The sequence below is a fragment of the Dermacentor silvarum genome, chromosome 11 (assembly GCF_013339745.2).
Source record: "Dermacentor silvarum isolate Dsil-2018 chromosome 11, BIME_Dsil_1.4, whole genome shotgun sequence".
Lineage (NCBI taxonomy): Eukaryota > Metazoa > Arthropoda > Arachnida > Ixodida > Ixodidae > Dermacentor > Dermacentor silvarum.
In genome coordinates this window covers 111,685,892-111,704,735 of record NC_051164.1, presented here as the reverse complement: position 1 = coordinate 111,704,735, position 18,844 = coordinate 111,685,892, and the positions used below count along the sequence as shown (strand labels likewise).

The 18,844-nt window shown below is 42.1% G+C and overlaps 1 protein-coding gene across 1 annotated transcript in view; it reads left to right on the top strand.

The window, feature by feature from the left end:
* The window catches only part of LOC119434029 (twitchin-like), a 225,374-nt gene that overhangs the window by 111,957 nt on the left and 94,573 nt on the right, over positions 1 to 18,844 (top strand). The window contains 15 exon segments of the mRNA XM_049659376.1: positions 517 to 787; positions 1,529 to 1,668; positions 2,903 to 3,044; positions 5,457 to 5,598; positions 7,147 to 7,271; positions 9,189 to 9,327; positions 10,315 to 10,445; positions 10,590 to 10,676; positions 10,831 to 11,037; positions 11,903 to 12,205; positions 13,505 to 13,662; positions 14,402 to 14,546; positions 15,493 to 15,637; positions 17,289 to 17,425; positions 18,050 to 18,355. Coding sequence (XP_049515333.1) covers positions 517 to 787; positions 1,529 to 1,668; positions 2,903 to 3,044; positions 5,457 to 5,598; positions 7,147 to 7,271; positions 9,189 to 9,327; positions 10,315 to 10,445; positions 10,590 to 10,676; positions 10,831 to 11,037; positions 11,903 to 12,205; positions 13,505 to 13,662; positions 14,402 to 14,546; positions 15,493 to 15,637; positions 17,289 to 17,425; positions 18,050 to 18,355 — 2,578 coding nt within the window.

Sequence of the window (18,844 nt, the reverse complement as noted above, 5' to 3'; positions counted from 1 at the left end):
CGGGTTCAGAGACAGTGGATCATGTTAATACGGTGACATATTCGATGTGAACATATTCGTCATGATGGCAGCACTGAATGAAGACATTAGGAAGGCATGTAGATCAAACACTGGGATTGAAATGGATACTTTATTGGGAAAGTACTGCATGTGTGCTCTCTATGATTGTTAAAGAGCTGTTCCAAAAAATAAAAAAAAAGAACAAGGAAAGAAAGGTAAATAAACAAGGCCATTGATGGTCCACAGATCACAGTTTAGTGCTTTTGTAGTCATACCTTGCAACAGTAGCCTAAAATATATTGACAGTCAATTGTCATTTGCCCTAACCATCAAAGATCTAACTAAATTTCAGTTTTCTGACTTACCTTGCAAAACATGGCAAGTTTTTAAAAACCAGGAAATAGGTAATGGGTAGGTGTCAGTTTGAGCTGTGGCTTGGCTGCATGTGATCAGAGTTCTTGTCCAGTGGCATTCTCCAACAGTGTATGGCTCTTGTGCACTGTTTGGCCCCTGCAGAAACCAGACGCATTTCTCCAGCCACTGGAGAATGTGCACGTTAAGGAAGGCCGGGACAAGCTAGCCCGTTTCCAGGCTGTGTTTTCAAAGAGTGGTGTGAAGGGCAAGTGGTTCCGCAACCGCCAGGAAATCTTCATGGGCAAGAAGTACCACATGACGAGCCAGGGAGACCTGCATGTGCTTGAGGTCATGAACCCAACAGTGGAAGATGGAGGACGATACACCCTCACTTGCCTTGACACCAGCTGTCAGGCACTGCTGGAAGTGGATGGTGTGTATGGCCTCACGTCATTCTTTTACTTTTTGCTGGCGTTCGTTCTCAGGAGATTAGCACTGTTATAAAGTTTTCACTCGGCACAAGACATGGCTACTGTATCCAAAATTTCTTGAACGTTGTCTGTGCCTGTTCTTCAGTGAAGAATTGAGGCGTGCCTCACCAGATTGTGCAGATGTCATGAATAGTTGACAGGGGAACAACACGAAAAGACTAAAGACAAGAAGGGGAACACACACCAGCACTGTGTGTTCCCTTCTGTCTTTCATCTTTTCGCGCTGTTCCCCTGTCGAGTATGTACTGACTAGCCCAAGCCTCTATGGTGTCATGAATAGTGTTGTACACTCTCGAATCTATGCAAGCACCAGCGATTAATCTCAAATATATTGTGAGACATGTATGAATAGCAGACATTGTTGCAATTTATTTGAACAGATAAAGAAAGCTGCCATTTCTCGGATAAAAGAATTATGAGTTTTGTACTATAATACAGATAAAACTATAGAAGGTGCCTTTTTTTCTTACCACCTCATGTTTTCCACTGTCTTAAATGTTAAAACATCTCTAGACGAGTTTGTACATTCAAGGATGTTTTTCTCGTTTCGCACTTTCAGGCAGACTTAATCCTTGCCGATGAGAAAATAATTACTGTACATGAACAATGGCTGACATTCAAGCATTCAGCGTTTCACTTCATGATTACACTAATTACCTTTCGTGCTTGTGCCTCTTGTTCAGATCCGGACCCTGTGTACAAATTTGTGAAGAAGCTGCCTTCAAAGTCGCAGCAGTACACCACCAAGGAACTGGTGCTTGAGTGCACCACCAATAGCCACAAGGCCCCTGTGCAGTGGCTCAAGGATGACAAGAAGATTGCTGTGAGTACCTCCTAGCATAGTACTTTTTGTTCTCACTCAAAATTTCTTGCAAACAGTGCTATTGTGAATATATTAAAGCTGTTAATATGAACCTCTTCGATGCCACGGACAAGCTGGATTCGTCCACGCATTTCTAGTAAAAATGGCCATAGACAAACTCAGGTTCATTTATTTTAATTTCTTTTGAGAATGCACCAATTGTCAGCTTGTCAACGATACTTTTCATTTCCATGTATAGTTCTGTTAAATTTCAATTTTCCCATAGATGGTTGAGGTTTTGTATAGGTAAACATTAAAAAATATTGTCTGAATTGTTTTTCTTTTCGTAAGAGATTCCACTGCAAGTGAAGTGGCCATTTCTGGTCACAATTCAGGATAATAGCATGGCACAGAAGGGGTTGATGTGCTGTCTACGATCTTCTAAGTGGTGCGTCAAGGCTCTGACTGTTTGTAATACAGTTATGTTAAGTAATGCTCTTTATGTGAATCCACAAAACGGAGTACTGTAAGGCTGCTCCACAAAAACATAACATGTGGTAAAATAGGGCTCACATTTGTCACTCACACTTACCTAAGGTGCATATTTTGTCATTATTGATATGTGACCTGCTTTGCCTCACCCTTTCTGTTCAGCAGGTGGCTAGAACCTGTACCATCTTTCCTTGAAATTTCTCTTAGTTCAGTTCAAGGAGGATATTGTTTTCTGTACAGAGTAGTAATATATCCAGATAGAAGATTGTACTAACTATATATGCTGGATTTAATTTCAGGCCATTTAGAACGCTCTAATGAAAGCTGCACAGGCACATGATGGCAGCTGCATTTAAATTTGGGACAAGTTATGCTCAAGTACTAACTGCCACAACAGGCACAACTTCAACATGGAAAGTGCAGGCAGCTGTCCACAGCAGTGATCTAAAATCTGTAGGCACAAATAGTGTTCTGCACACGAATAATGTGATGGTGTTGTTGGGAACATCAAAAAATTGTGTGCATACCAAGATTGAGTGCGGGTTCAGGTCACTGGGTTCAGGTCACTGTGTAGTGAAACCCTGCCCAGGTAAAATCAAGGGTGAAATTACATTTTCATGTTATGTGGCGTCAGAATTTATAGCAGCTTGGCTTCGGCGTATCAGCTTCAATATCTCAGGCCCTCCACCACAGGTGTTATTCAGTATTAGCTTATTTTAATGAGTGAGAAAAGCGTCCAATTCATGTGTGACCATTTTTGCAGGCAAGTGACAAGTACATAATTGAGCAGGACCAATTTGGCAAGAAGATACTGCGGGTTCAAAACTGCACCCTGGATGACACTGGTCTATACACCTGCAAGATCAGCTCAGAAGAGAAGACTACATGCAAGGTCACCATTACAGGTGATGCACTTATGAATGACACCCTATATTTCTCGTTCAAGCAGCAGCATTATAGCATTATTTCTGTTCAGCACAGGCAGCTTCGGGAAGATGACTGATTTCGTTGAAACGGCAATTTTTGGTTTTGTTGCAAGGCCCAGGAAATTAAAAAAATTTTTTTTTCAACTATACTGCATTTATAGCCTGAATTTGTCCAGAAAGAACCAATACGAGGTCTGTTACAAAAGTATACAACCTTATATATATATATTTTTTTTTTGTGAACACTTGATAGATATGAAACAAGTGCACTTGCATCAGCCAAATTTGAACCACCATGCGCATGCGTGAATTTTTTCCGGCCTGACGATAGCGTCAATCGCTGGGATGCAGCATTTGAGTGAGGTAGTGTGCAGTGCTCTTGTCGGTTTTTTTTATTGCAAGGAAAATGACGGAGCGACTGGAGCAGCGCTACTGCATCAAATTTTGCCAGAAATTGGGTGACAGCCAAGTGGAAACCATTCGGAAGATTCAGACGGCTTTCGGTGACGATACTGTGAACAGCACAGAGATTAAGGAGTGGTACAACCGATTTAAAGACGGCCGCACATCGGTGGAGAGCGAGCCACACTCCGGTCGGCCATCAACATGCCGAAATTACCAGGTCATTGCCGAAGTGAACACTGTGGTGATGCGGGACCGTCATGTGACTGTCCGAGAAATTGCAGAAGAGGTGGGCATGAGCACTTTTTCTGCACATTCCATTATGACCGAAGATTTGGCCATGAAGAGAGTTGCGACGAAATTCGTGCCGAAGCTGCTCACGGTGGAGAAAAATCAACTTCGTGTTGAAGTCTCACAGGACATGCTGGATTCCACAAACAGTGACCCCGACTTCATGAACACCATAATAACTGGTGACGAATCTTGGGTGTACGGGTACGACCCGGAAACCAAATCCCAGTCGTCACAGTGGAACAATTCCACGTCACCAAGACCAAAGAAGGGCCGCGAAGTGCGCAGCAACATCAAAGTGATGCTGACTGTTTTCTTTGACTCCTGCGGTGTGGTACACCACGAGTATGCACCACAGGGTCGAAACAATCACCAAAGAGTACTACATGGATGTCCTCCGCCGCTTACGTGATGCTGTGCGGCGCAAGAGGCCGGAGTTGCGGTCAACAGGAAATTGGTGCATTCATCACGACAATGCTCCTGCCCATTCATCGCACTTGATTTAGACTTTTCTGGCAAAAAACCAGATCCTGTAGTTCAACAGGCTCCTTACTCTCCTGATATGGCCCCCTGTGACTTCTGGCTGTTTCCCAAAATCAAGAGGCCATTGAAAGGAGCACAATTTCAGACAAGAGAGGACATTATGGCTGCAACGACAGCTGAGCTAAACTCCATTCCGAAAGAGGCCTTCTCGGAATGCTTCCAACAATGGCAGCACCGCTGGGAGAAATGTGTGGAGTCTCAAGGAGACTACTTTGAGGTTGATTAGGTTTCCAACGCTCCAGTTATGCCAGTTTTTTTTCTTCGGCCAAAGGTCGGATACTTTTCTAACAGACCTCGTACAGTGAAATCCCATTAATTCGAAATATGTTTATTCAAATTGATGGATCATTCGAACTGCTCTGTTGGTCCCGGCAAAGTCCAATGTACATTTGAATAGAAAAAAACCCCTGCGAAATTGAACTCCAAGAACAGTGCAGTGGCTATTTCGAACAAAATTTCTCACTCCCATGGACCATTTTTTGGACAAACCTGAGCCAAAGGCGAAAGTTCGATGCATATCTAGCTACTACAACCTCACATGCTGTAAAAATGACGAGGAAAGAGGTGTCGGAAGCCAAGACCGAAGTGTGGTGTGCCCTCCTTTCCCATCCAGCTTAATAGGAGCAAGAAGGAGCCTCCAGCGCACACTTGATCACCTTGCCGCACACTCACCTGCACCTCCTCCCCTCCCTCCTAGTGTGCGCTTGATCACATTAGTGTGCGCTCTATCACGTTATCTCCAATATTGGGTACACGGGAGGATGGCGTGCATTAAGCCACCATCCTTCTTGGCTCATCCTTGCACACTTTCCCTTGCACCCACAGCAAACAGCTCGTGAGGCACAATATTATTGCACTTGGACTTTAAATGGATTCTTGGCTTCTTCTGGCACATGTCGTCCGGCCATGCATTTCACTATCATTTACGAGTTTTGCCTTTACTGCTGTGACTGATCATGTTGGGGTGCAAAATCCACACTACCAAAGATGATCACTATGTTTATTATTGCTGTTGTATTCAGCTGCGAGATTAGCCAATGAGCCAAGCTGCATTTTGTAGGTTGCCGCAGCTTATGGTTATAGCAGTACCACCTTGCTTCCTCAGAAGGCAGCAAGGCGTTGAATGAGAGATGTTGTTTCTACCTCTATTCACAGAACAAAAGTTCCAATTCATGAAGGGCCTGAAAAGCTTCAAAATCTTTGAGGATGACTCTGTCACACTCGAATGTGAAGTGGACGAGTGGGAGGCCCCTGTGCAGTGGTTCAAGGATGGCAAGGAGATCAAGGGTGACAAGCAGTAAGTACTTTCTTGCTGCACGGAATTCTGTCTGGAAGTAAGACAATGCAGCAGAATGTATGGCAACAGGAATCAAGCAGATTCCGAACAAATATGCCATTGGTTTTGGGAATCAGATTGTAGTGGACAAAGAAGGCGTTGAGCACAAGAAGAGGAAGAAGTACTGTTTTGGAAAAGATTACAGTATTTTTCGTGGGAGATGCTTTTGCATTAAAGCTCAGTGATGGCTGTGATGCGGCCCCATTACATTTGGCGGCAGCAGTGAACAGCATCTTCATCGTCGTTGCTCCCATGGGCCCTTCCATTCCAAGACAACCAACCGTAAGCAACACCCCTTAGGCTCAGCACGGTGGCATCTTGGGAACCTATAATTTTTATATTTTAAAAACAGTGCAAATGACGGGAGACCAGATGAAAAAAGACACTGACACAGTGCTGTGTGAGTGTCTTTCTTCATCTGGTCTCCCGTCATTTGCGCTGTGTTTAAAATATTGAGTGTGCTGTACCAACTCGCCCAGGCTTCCACTGTAACTTATGACGGTTCCTTCTCCTGGAGCACTTACCTGGTCCAGTTTGAGGCGGTCGCTGCACTCAACCAATGAGACTCTGCATCATTAATGTATAAGTGCAAGCTTACCAAGCAGTGTAGAGCAAATAAGGTGATTAATGTCTAGCACTTTGAGCCCATTTCTTTATTTATGGTGTAACCTATCGAAGTTCAAAGCAGGCATAGCGAAAAAGAGTGAAAATAGGAAAGGAGAACATCAACAAAGAATGACAATGTGAGTGCTTACTCAAGGAATGTGCAAATGTGCAAAAATATATGCAGAGTGGCAATAAAAGTCAAGCAGTAATTGCAGGGTGAAGCATGTCACCATGTTTGTTCCATGTAATACAGCAATTGTGTACCAGATCTCCGTGACATGCAGCAAGACATATGTGGTCCAAAGGGATTGATTTATTGACACATGCCCAAAGGAACACAAGTATATTCATTAACTGCTTCCACTCATTCTCAGTCAGCTGTACACTGCAGTTCATGCAGCTGCTGTCCTGATTTTCACAACTCGAACATCGTGTCTAGGCATCGTATTTAGACGTGCGAAATAGTCAAGGCATTCCATATATAAAGAAAAGGGGCATGTGTTAGCCAGTCAATAATTTTACTTAATGATAAAAGAGTTCGCTTTCTTGGCAACTGCATGTTGTGTTCCTTGAATGGTTTGCTGATGATTGTTAAGTTTCTCTGCCACCTTTCTTCTTCCTTTCTTCTGTTGTTCTTCTGCCTTCTATCATGATTGTATATATTCTTAGTCGGTTTCAATAAGATTAGTTGTGAGTAAGCGCTCGTGTCATTGTCCTTTCTTTATGTCACTGTCTTGTTCTCGCTTTTTTTCACTATGACACATTACCAACTCTCCCCGTGGACCATCCCTCTGCAGTACAAAGAAGGCTCTGCCAATATCATGATATCCTCCTGATTCATTTATTTCAACTTGCCTTTTGTCTCATGCTGAGTAATAGATCATGCACTTAATTCAATTGCAGCTACGAAGTCACTGCAGAAGGTCGTAAACGCCGCATCAACATCAAAAAGGCCAAGATTACTGACGAAGGCCAGTACGTTTGCAAGACAAACTCAGATGAGACGAGTGGAGAACTTCTTGTGGAACGTGAGTGGTGAAGATGTTCTTTGTCAGCCTTGTCTAAGCTGAGAAAGGTCTTGTGCGCAATCAACTCTCAATAATTCTAGCTCAGGTATAATTCGTAGTTTCAATGAATGCGAACATAGCTAAATGTTCTGGTTAATTCACCTTCTTTTTATTACAATTTAGCCCTCTTAATTTGAAAGCAACCTTTAGTTATATAATTTTTTTTCATTCCACAGGAAAAAGCAGTACTGAGATAAAGTGTGCTTGTGCTCTCTTGTTGTGCTGTTCCCAACTATTCTGATAGATATATATCAGCAAGCTCAATTTTCAAACATTCTGCAAGATGAATTGGTTTCTGTGACCAAAACTGCTGCAAAAAGGCATTCATACTATACCTGATAACCGAAATTGTTTTGCAAAGAAACTGGCATCTTTAAGAATTGTGTGTTGACAAAGAAGTCGACTGCAGATGACAGTTCCATTACAGCATGTGCAAATATTGAATAACATTGATATTTACGTAGTTCTTCTTTTCTAATGCTTTTTTTTTTGTACCTTATTCTCTGAAACAGTTTGTTATGTACCACCCCTGCTTTGATCTCTCTGGGATTGCTGTATTCATAAATAAATAACCTTTTGTTGGTTGCTGTGATTCTGTATGTGCACAAGATATCACACAATAAGAAGGTCTATACAGGGCAGCCGTTAGGCTGCTGTTCACTGCCCCAAATAGGCTTGGTAATGTGTGCCAAAAAGTCAATTGCTAGACCAACAATAAGAAAAGTTGTGGGAAAAAGCACAGAAAGCAGTTTAAGTGCCACTGTAACAATGTTTACTGGATTCCTCTTTCTTACGCACGTTTCTTTGTCGGACAAACGGGGTGTTGTGTGAATGACCGCATGCGCAAACACTCAAGTAAGGCCACTTAGCAAGGAAGAGATAGCCACCTGTGATTGCATTGCGTTGAATGTGGCTGTGAGCCACTTTTTACAGAGTGCACCATATTGTCAAACTATCGTGACAAGCATGCACGACTTATCTCTGAAGCTTTTCACATCGAGAAGAGTGGTGATGCTTGCATAAGCTTTCCTTCAATTTCACTCCTTCCGAAGGAAATTTTATTCTTATTAGAGTGAGTGCATTCTTCTTTTTTTCTGTGCACGCTCCTTTCATGCGTTTTCTCGTTTTTCTTACAAAGTGGTAGACCTATACCACTTTGTAAGAAAAACCAGGAAAGTGGTTTCTAATCTCACCCAGAAAACTATTATACAAAATGGCACCAGCATATATTTACCAATATATGCTGCTTGAAAGAATAAACATTTGGTTGTTAGTCAGCGCTGTTGCCTGTCTCTTTCTCACGTCCTGTTATTTTGTGCTGTTTCTGCTCATGTTGCAAGATAATTAGCACAAGCACCAGGCTTGGCAACATACTTAGTCTGTAATTTGTCGTAGGGGACTGGTTCTAATGAACACATTACAGTGTATTGCACCTTGCTGGCTAATACTGTCCCTAGTATTGCTGCTATGTTCACACCAGCATTGACATCCTTCTGATGCTATGCTGCACAGATGGCTGTGCGATATTTTCTGCTTAGTCTAACATAACAAGCCAGCGCTATATGCACTTCAGTGATAATGCAGTGGCTAGCGCATTATGCCATCAGTTGCAAAGGCCAAAATTTGATACCCACTCCCAGCAGTAACCAAAGTTTTATTTTACTTTGATGAATGGGAGGTGGATGACGCATAATAAATTCCCATTACATTTTTCTGACCTCTGCTGCCTTCCCTGTGACTTTCATTTTATAGACTCCACCCCTGAAATTGCTGACTATGCAGTGTAGAGACGTGTTTAAGTAGCCTTGTTCATTAAACAATTGATGCGAGTCAGATGTAGTTTTCATCATCTCATGCTTTTTCATTTTTCGCTTACAGCGGCCAACAAGTTCAACAAGAAGCTAAAGGATGTGGATGCTCTAGAACGAGAGCAAGCCATCCTGGAGGTTGACCTTCTTGACAGGTATGCTCCACTCAAGTGGTTTAAGAACGGCGAGGAAATCAAGCCAAGTGACAGGTAAGACCATTCTGGAGAAATTAGTAATTACTTTATTAAGAGCTGGGGTCACTGCACTCTTTCATATGACATTTCATTTCTGTCATATCACTGACATGACCCATCCCATCCTTAGCTTCTTGGCATTTAAACCTTCTTTGAGATTGTATTGCCCCCTCTTCTTAAGCGGGCAACCCCCATTTCCTGTTGCCACCAAAGTAAGCTGTGAACACTTTCATGCCAATGTAGTTCTTCTCCCTTCTCATTTTGTGCCCAAGCCATCTGAGTATACCATATCGAAGCTTTCCTGCAATGCCTGCAACTTTCACTGTTTCTCAAAAGCATTAGTGTTGAGCTTGATCCATTGATGTTTTATATTTTACAGCACAAAATATGATTATTTAAATCAATAACAAAAGCAGAAGCCTGTGTGTCAGTGAACTTAAGTTGAGAGTCTAAGCTTTATTCTGTTTCATCTCTTTGTGTCATTTTCATCATGCTGTTCTGCCACTATGCAGTCACAGCGCCAAATTTCTTGCTCATGCATAAAATACAAGACATTTGAAATTTTGTATCGAAATAGATGTGTTTGTATCATCAAGCTCATGTTGATATCGTCGCATATCTGTGACACAAATGTATGGCAGAGGCTGGTGTGGTGGGTGCGCTGTGATGCAGCAGGCCTTCTGCGTAAATTTACCAAAATGAACTGCAAAATTTGGGAGTGGTAATATCACGCTGCCACTAGGCTAAACTGTTCCTGGTATTTTTTATGCCATTTTAAACTGCTTTAGTCATTTTACTGCTGAATGACTTAAACCACTTTAGCATGTCTCACTGAGGTCAAATTGAGGGGAGATGACAACGTTTATGAAATACTGTATGTTATGGTAAAATAAATCACTAGTGTACTGGTGAACAACATTCTTTTTTTTTTTCTTGTCGTCATTTAGCCCCAATTGTGAGAGTGTAATTTTCTGTAACTAATATTTTTTTCCTGCCATATAGGGTAACCATTAAGCAGCTTGAAGATGGCCGCCACCAACTCATTATTAACAAATGTGAACTTGATGATACGGGCGAATATTCAATTGAGTGCAAGGACCTCAAGTGTGCCTGCAAGCTAAGTGTGACTGAAGGTGAGCCCATGTTTATGGCCCGCTGCTTTCTATGTTTCTGCGGTATGAGGACTCTATTGCTCCAATCAAGAATGCACATTCTCAGAAATATAAACAATTTTACTGCTCGGTCACAAATGTGGGCCCTCTTATTCTGTGTTTCAGCTGAAAAAGCTCCAGTCATCAAGCTGGACAAAACAGACTACACCGGAGACACCGGAAAGCCACTTACTATTGAGATCCCCTACAGCGGTAAAGCTTGTTTTATTACCTTGAATTTCTATTGTGCCATTCACTGACATGCCATGCTAGTTAAAGTTTACAACACCACTTCCTAAATGTTAAATGCTGCAGCAGTGACCTTTTGAAGCTCTGTTTCACACAAGCTCTTGTTTCTTTGCCCTAGTGACTGGTGTAAGAACATCGGACGTTGTTGGCAAGTTGCTACGTAATGGACAGCCGGTCTCCACCAAGGAAGTTGATGTTGTTGTGAAAAATGATGTGGTGCTCGTGACCTTCAGGAAGCCTGTTCGAGACACTTCTGGCCCCTACGAGTTTTCTCTGAGTAACTCGCAAGGAGAGGCAAAACTACCGCTCAACATCAACATTCTGGGTGAGTAAAAGAATCCAGCTGGGCTGCTTATGTATTTTATGCATTTGTGTTGATGCAAGCATGGTGTTCAGTAATAAGGCTATCCTTTCCTGTGTAACAGTATTGCAACTTGATGTGGCCATTTTACAAGTCAACCCAAGGGTGGCAACAGAGGGTGGAAATAAGAGCATGCGAACCAAATATAGAGGCATAGAACATTTTTTGGGCAGTGTTTTGGGAGAAGTTTGTCACTTCAAGGGAGTGTGGGTTATGCTGCTTAAAAACAGCAAGGAACTCTAGCAAAAATTCTAATGTAAAAACTAATAGCCTGTTAGATTATTGACATTTATATTGGTGTTATAGTATTAGGCTAATAGGAGAAGGCCAGTAGCCTGTGTTAGTCAAGAAGGCTTATTAGCACTGACACTAATAGGTGTATTTGACCAGCCTAGTTGACATGCATTCGCATCAAGCAACTAGAGCCTGTACTGATCAGCGTGCCACAGTGACTTGCATGTGAGCAGCCTTGTGTAAGACTCATGTATATTCTCATTATCTGTACAGCCACCATACCAAAGCTAATATAAAACCTGTTGGACTAGTGCAAGTTTTTACAGAACCGATACAGCACTAAGTCTAATAGAATAGTTTTAACAGTAATATAAATTTCTGTTAGCAAATGCCTTCCAAGCAAAAATTCTAATACCTACCATGCAACACGACAGCTAGAAAAAAAGTACATGGATGCATAGCTATGTGCATGTGTTCTCCTTATTTGTATTTTGTTATTTTTTATGTTCTTTTGTGGGGGTGTGAGGAATGGGCTCCTGTGATAACTGAATAGAGTTCGTGCCATTACATTTCATGTGCCATTCTTGAACTCCAGACGTGCCTCAACCACCTGAGGGCCCTCTTGAGGTCACCGACATCTACAAGGATCGCTGCAAGCTCAAATGGAAGCCGCCAAAGGACACGGGTGGTGTCCCACTGCAGCACTATGTGGTGGAAAGGCAAGACCTTGGTGTCAGGGGAGGTTGGACTGAAGTCCTCACTACTGAGGACACTCATGCCGATATTACTGACCTGACACCTAAGAAGGAGTACAAGTTCAGGGTGCGCGCTGTGAACAAAAAGGGCGCATCAGAACCACTCAATGCTGACAGAACAACCTTGGCCAAGGATCCGTATGGTGAGTCTGACAGAGCTTGGTCGCAGTCTTGCACGTGCGAAGACGTGAAACTGGAAGAAGCTGCTGACTGCAAACACACGACACTCTCTGAACAAGAACACAGTGAACACAACAGGAATGCGGCATTTCCAACACTTGCAACTTGAAGAGATCAAACTGAAAGGAGTTCATGGCTGCAGACATACAATACTTTGTCTGAACAAGAACATTGCAAACACAAAAAGAACAAGGCAATTTGCCTCCTGACGCTAGTGGCTGGCCATATTGTGAAATTTGCCACCAAAATGCCTTACTTCTGCACAGAACCACTCAGAGCTATTTCGACACCAGAATTCTGAGCAAAGAAGGTGGAGCTCAAAGTTATGTCTGTGTCCTGAGCTTGTGGGGAAAAAAACTTTGCTCAGAGTCTGTGGAGTGCTCTCGTTGGAGCCTTCAATGTACAGCACGAAGGACACAAAGCTGTCACTGAAACCAGAGCACAGCTGGTTGGACGTCTGTCCAGCAAAGACACATCATGATTCTGACATCTCCCAAATCACACTTTGCCAGATCACGGCTGGCAAATGTCACAGATGATCAACAGGTCATGCCTTCCAGATCTCCCAGACATCCACAAGATCACACCCACCATACTTCCCAGAAACCAATCACCAAGTGCTTTCCCCCAATGCAACCCCCTCTATTTAAGGAGATGCAAAGTTCAAGTTCAGAATCGCCACTGCTAAATGTTCCAGAAAGCTACCAGGTCACACCTGCCAAATTTCTCAGACACTTGCCAAACCACAGCTGCTGAACCTTCCAGACACCTGCCATATCAAACCTGCCAAATCTCCCAGACACCCACCAGATTACTGCTGGCAAATGTTCATCCACCTTCATTTTGTCCTACATTACCTGATCCAAACAGCACTTGCTCTTCGGCATGAGCTTGTGGGACAAGGCACAGGACAAAAGAAACAAGCAAAACAACGTACCACGCCCACTACCACCCGTTTACTCAACATGAGTCACTCATATACGTATGGAGTATAGTTCAATGACATAAACATGCAGATATAAAAGACATGTTTCCCATAATTTTGTGCATCAAGCAATATTTTCTTGTTTATAGAACCATATTTGTTTATACATGTATTATAGAGACCATATTTTTTATAAAACAATATAGTACTTTAGTCACAGCCACCTTCAGTGGCAATTGCTTCCACTGTTAAGTGCACTTTTTCTCTGGTCAATCACTGTAGTGATGCATCAGAACTTGGTGTGAATCACCTCATGCACTTGCCTATTGGCTTGCAGATGAACCCTCCAAGCCAGGAAATGTTGAGGTCACTGACTGGGATGCAGACAGGGTAGATCTCAAATGGCAGAAGCCTGAAAAGGATGGTGGTGCACCCATCGAGGGATACATCATAGAGTACAAGGACAAGTTTTCAAGGGACTGGGTTCCTGGCGCTGTAAGTTCCAACTGCTGCACAAAGTTGGGTTTCTTCTTGAGCACATCACTGCATGGTCTAGAAACTAGAATGCGTCATGATTATCGTTGCTGTTTTTAAATTTCTTGCTGCACTTTCATCCTTTACTATTATATAATTAATGTAGGGTGGAGTTCTTGGAGGGTAGCACTTAAGAAAATAACATAAAAATCTGAGAAGTTTAGATTGCTGTGCATCGTGACATATGTATTTTAAAATTTTTCCGGAAAATTGTGTCTGTAATACAAATGCCTATGCATGTATACTTGAAGGAACATCGATAGAGATTCCCGAGCATTGTACTTTGCAAATTTTTCACACATACTAAATGTCCTGAAGTAATTAGTTCCTATAAATGTTAGCTGAATGAGCCACTACACAATCACCACATGTAGAGCCTGCTTTAAAATATGATTGTCATTATGCTTGTTTTATTACATTGTAGTTTTTCAAATTTGATGATTTTTTGTTTCTTTTCATACAATGTAAAAGCTGCCCGAACCCCATCAGAGTTAAGCTATCCTTGTCACAAAAAATTTGCTTTCCCACCGCCCTTCTTTATTAATGCCAGGTGCTGCAACCATGTTCAGTGTACAGTTGGCAGTTTCTTATGGAGGTCTTATTGCTTGGGTTAAATGACATCACATTGGGCTAGTACATGCTCAGCTTTGATTATGAAATGTGTAAAAGTAGTAGCCTCATTTTAATTCATATCGTGCAGAAAATTCCTGCTGACAAAACTGAAGGCAGAGTGTCGGACTTGAAAGAAGGCGTCCAGTACGAATTTCGTGTACGTGCGGTTAACAAGGCTGGACCAGGTGAACCCAGTGACCCCACAAAGCCAATCATCTGCAAGCCGAGGTTTGGTAAGAAATACAATCTCACTATTACTGAGTAAACGTTCAAATTATTAGCACTACAGCCATAGAGAGAGAGAGGCTCTTTATTAAAAAAACTGATTTTTGCTGGCGCATATACGACCGCTGGCATGCTACTCTGGGACAGATTCTGTGGTTCCCAATGAATATCAATCGCTACAAGGCTTCATCACCAGCATCTTGGTGATTTTTTTTACTGTGATAGCAGCATTGCATGATCTTGTCTGCTCATGACTGGCGAAACACTTGGTATAATACAGAAAACTTATAAGCAAACAAGAAATGTTTTTATTCAGTGCAGCGGATTTCTTTAATCTGGCTACTTTGATGTTGTGCATAGTGTGACAATAACACAGGACTGTAGCCAGTCACTGCATTCCATGTCATCTGGGTTTCTCCAGTGAATGTTAATAAAATTGAATTGAATGGAATTGAATTGTAGTCTTGTAGGATGCTCCATGTCTACTGCCATGATCAGGAGCAGTACTGGTCAAGGTTTAGCATAGTGCATATTTAGCATACACATTCACTTAGCACGTGTGAACTTGATTCCACTGGGACATTATGTTCCTTGCCTTTCCATTTATCCACCAAAACTAAGGTAGTTGATTTCAGGTTTCACTTTGAGCTTCGCAGTTTGATTACACTTTTCTGGGAAATGGTGACTGCTTACTTCCTGTGTATAAAAACCATGATGTCATACTTATTGTGCCTGCTGTTGAAAACCTGTGCGTTATAGTATGCATTCTTTCTTACAAAATTTGAAGATGTGTTGGTCTGCATTTGTGTAATATTCTGACTAATCGATACAATTTCAGTTTTTTATTTCATAATTTGATAATTTTAGGCTGTGCACATCATTTTATATTGCCTTTCATTGCTTGTTTTTATTAAATTTCTCACTGGAATCTGTGTGTTCCTTCTAACCACACAGTGAAGCCATTCATTTTGGGCGATGGATTGAAAAGTATGACTATCAAACGAGGCGCCATGATCAAGTATGAGATTGAGTTCAAAGGTGAACCTCCACCGGAAGTGACCTGGGAGCGCAACAGCAACCAGCTGAAGGCCACTGACAGGCAAGTGCTCTCTGAAAATTGGCAGTCATTGTTGGGGATATAAATCTGTTTTCTGAGGGATCAAAGTCACTAAGTATTCTCATACTGCTTGGTTGGTTTTCGTGGCATTCCTTCAAAATATAGAGCTGTCAAGCTTTTCTTTTTATAAATAATAAATTCCAGTTATGCAGTATTTAAAGATTTTTAAAATTCAGATGTAGGATCATATCATGCATTTGAAAAAAGGATCATTTCACCATGCTCATAATGCACGCACATTATTTCTGCAGACATTGGGATGCCAGAAGTCATCATTACCTGCTGCTATGATTATGTGTTAGGCAACCTTGAGTTGAGTGCCAAGGCTAGCTACATAGGTTGCACATTTTACAGCTTGTTTCCGCTCTTTCCTTGGTGCTACTTCCGTTAATTGACCCTGACAGGGCCAACAAAACTGACCGAATTGACCGAAACCAACAAAATTGACCGAACAAGATGCAGAAAAAAACGTAAAAACACACCACTGATTCATTTGGCAGTATTTACACAATCTTAACGTGCGCCCACTTTCTAAGTGTCCAAAGCTGAAAAATAATGTAGAAGTGACATTAAAGCTCCTAAACAAAGTAGAAATCTAATGCACACCGATTTCCTGGCAAGAAAAATGGGCAAGAGTTTAATATGTGTTGCACAATGATGGCCCATTTCCTAAACTCAGGTTCGCGGCAAATTTTTGAAAGTCAGCTTTGCCGTACAGCTGTGTTATGCAGTAAAGCATGCAAACGTCGTGAACGTGTTTTTGGTTTCCTATCCGCTTGCACAGCACGGACAATTTTCGGCCGAACTTTTTTTTTGGGGGGGGGGGGGGAAGGCGCATATTATAACTGGCTAAAATACTGTAATCGGACATTGTGAGCTACCGTTTTTGCTTGAAAATCTTCCTAGGGCAGTCAAATAACAGGCGTTTTCAATGGGAGATAATATCTGTTCGCTGTCCCCTAAGCTCCGCCAAGACATGTTGCTACTAAAGAGGTCGCTATTAGGGTCATCATAAGGATCAGGTGCGTGCATGCCGACTGGTTAAATTCAAATTATTTGGCGAACGCCAAGTTAAGATCAAAATAACGAAAGTTTGGCCTTATAGAAATGCATGGGCACTGGCCGGGACCTTGGTTCAGGATTGAATTAACCGAAAAAATCGAATTAACGGAAGTCTACTATAACTTTATGGAACCCTTTTCAGGGTTAATTTGCTTCGCTTATGCTCAGATGTGCAGAAGGAACAAAGCACCAGGCTGGCTGTCCCTCACAATGCCAGGCATCTCCTGCCATAGCTGCCATACATATGGCCCCCGAAACTATGACTATCATATGCCTTTGAAGCAGTAGAAACATAGCAAAACTTGTGGTGAAAGTGGTCTGTTTAATTTTTTTTTTACTAAAATGTTATTTTGATGTGCAGACTCCTGTTTATTTACGTGACAGGAGCCTTTTGTGTGCTTTTCACATAGGCATTGAATTTTTTTTTATAAGTTCATACATATGCTTGCAGGCGCATTATTTACTGCCTCAAAAGACACTATGCAATGATTTGCTGCTGTCACATAACTATGTGCTGTGTGCTCTTGACACAAAGCACTGCTGATTTTATCTTTATAACTTATACCCCCAGGACAACCATTGAAATCAAGGACACATCAACAACCTTCATAACGAAGAATGCTCTGCGTGCTGACAGTGGCAGATACACGCTCAAGTTGAGCAACAGCAGCGGAACAGTCTTCTCTGAGGCAGAAGTTGTTGTTCTAGGTATGTTATGTTTTCCATCCAGTGATGCAGTAGTTCATTTTGCAGCAAACCCATGTTGCAAAGCAACCACGTAGCCTTGGTGTGTAATTCAGCTGCACGTTTTGACAACTGTGCTCATTTTGCTCAAACCAAAGTTCTGCATTTATAAACACATGTTGTGTGATGCTATGCTGTTGTGCTTGGTTTCTGTACTCTTTTTTTATTTGGTTGCTATTCGGGCACAGCTTCCTAAAGTGTGAAACAGTTGGTTGCACAATTGTGAGTGTACTTCCTGTTTTCACAGGTGTATAAAAAGTGAAATTTCTTTCATGGTTAGCATTGAGGGTCACATAGAACAGGTTATTCCATTAGATATTCACAGAAATGGTGATGCATACGGTTATTTGTTTTATGATGAACTGGAAACTTGAATGCAGAGTTAGTGAGTTGGTGCTGTTTTATAATTAAAGCAAGAAAGAAAAGCTTGTCACCTGTAAGGGCTTGATCCTTTGCTTTTAGTAGCATTTGTTGAGGTGCTTTCAGTAGGGATCAACTGAAGCCTACAAAACTGAAGCAGTAATGGACCTAGGTCTGCAATGCATGCAAGAAGTCCAATGACAAACTGTCTGTTGTGTGATGCTGCAGACAAGCCTGCCATGCCTGGAGGTCCGCTGAAACCAGAGAAAGTTCGTGCGGACCATGTTGAACTTTCGTGGAAACCACCTCCCGATACGGGTGGCCAGGACCTGAAGGGCTATGTCTTGGAGAAAATGGACACAGACACTGGACGTTGGGTGCCAGCAGGAGAGGTCGGCCCCAAAGAGACCAAAGCTCGCATTGACGGCCTCCAGAAGGGCAAGAAGTACAAATTCCGTGTCAAAGCTGTCAACAAGGAAGGCGAATCTGAGCCCTTGGAGACGGGAGATGATATTGTGGCCAAGAACCCCTATGGTAAAAGCTGTATTTAGTTTTGTGAGCTGTTTGCCTAGACAGCATCAGTAGCTGGAAGTGTATTGGAAAATAATAATACGGGAACAAAAAATGGGCAAAGTTTCTATTGGAATCGGGATGTGGACACAGGAAGACAGACAGGGATGTTGTGCTACTTACAGCTGAAGTCTTACTTTCAAAAGTGGCATATTTGTGTACAAGTTCAACAACACAAACACTTGAACTTGGACAAACTTGGGTATAAATATGTCGCTTTTCGAAATAAAATTTCACTTGTAAGCAGTACACTGTTGCTGTCTGTCAACCTGCGTCTGCATCACACGATATGGTTCCAGTATCAGACCAGCTATCCCTAAAGTCTGTCCTAGCAGCAGATTGTGGGCAAGTGTTCACTGTACATTTCGAAACACAGTAACCATAAAAAACTGCATCTGTTTTTGTCCTGGACTTGCATACATGCAGCTTAGGCATTTAAATATGTAAGAGTTT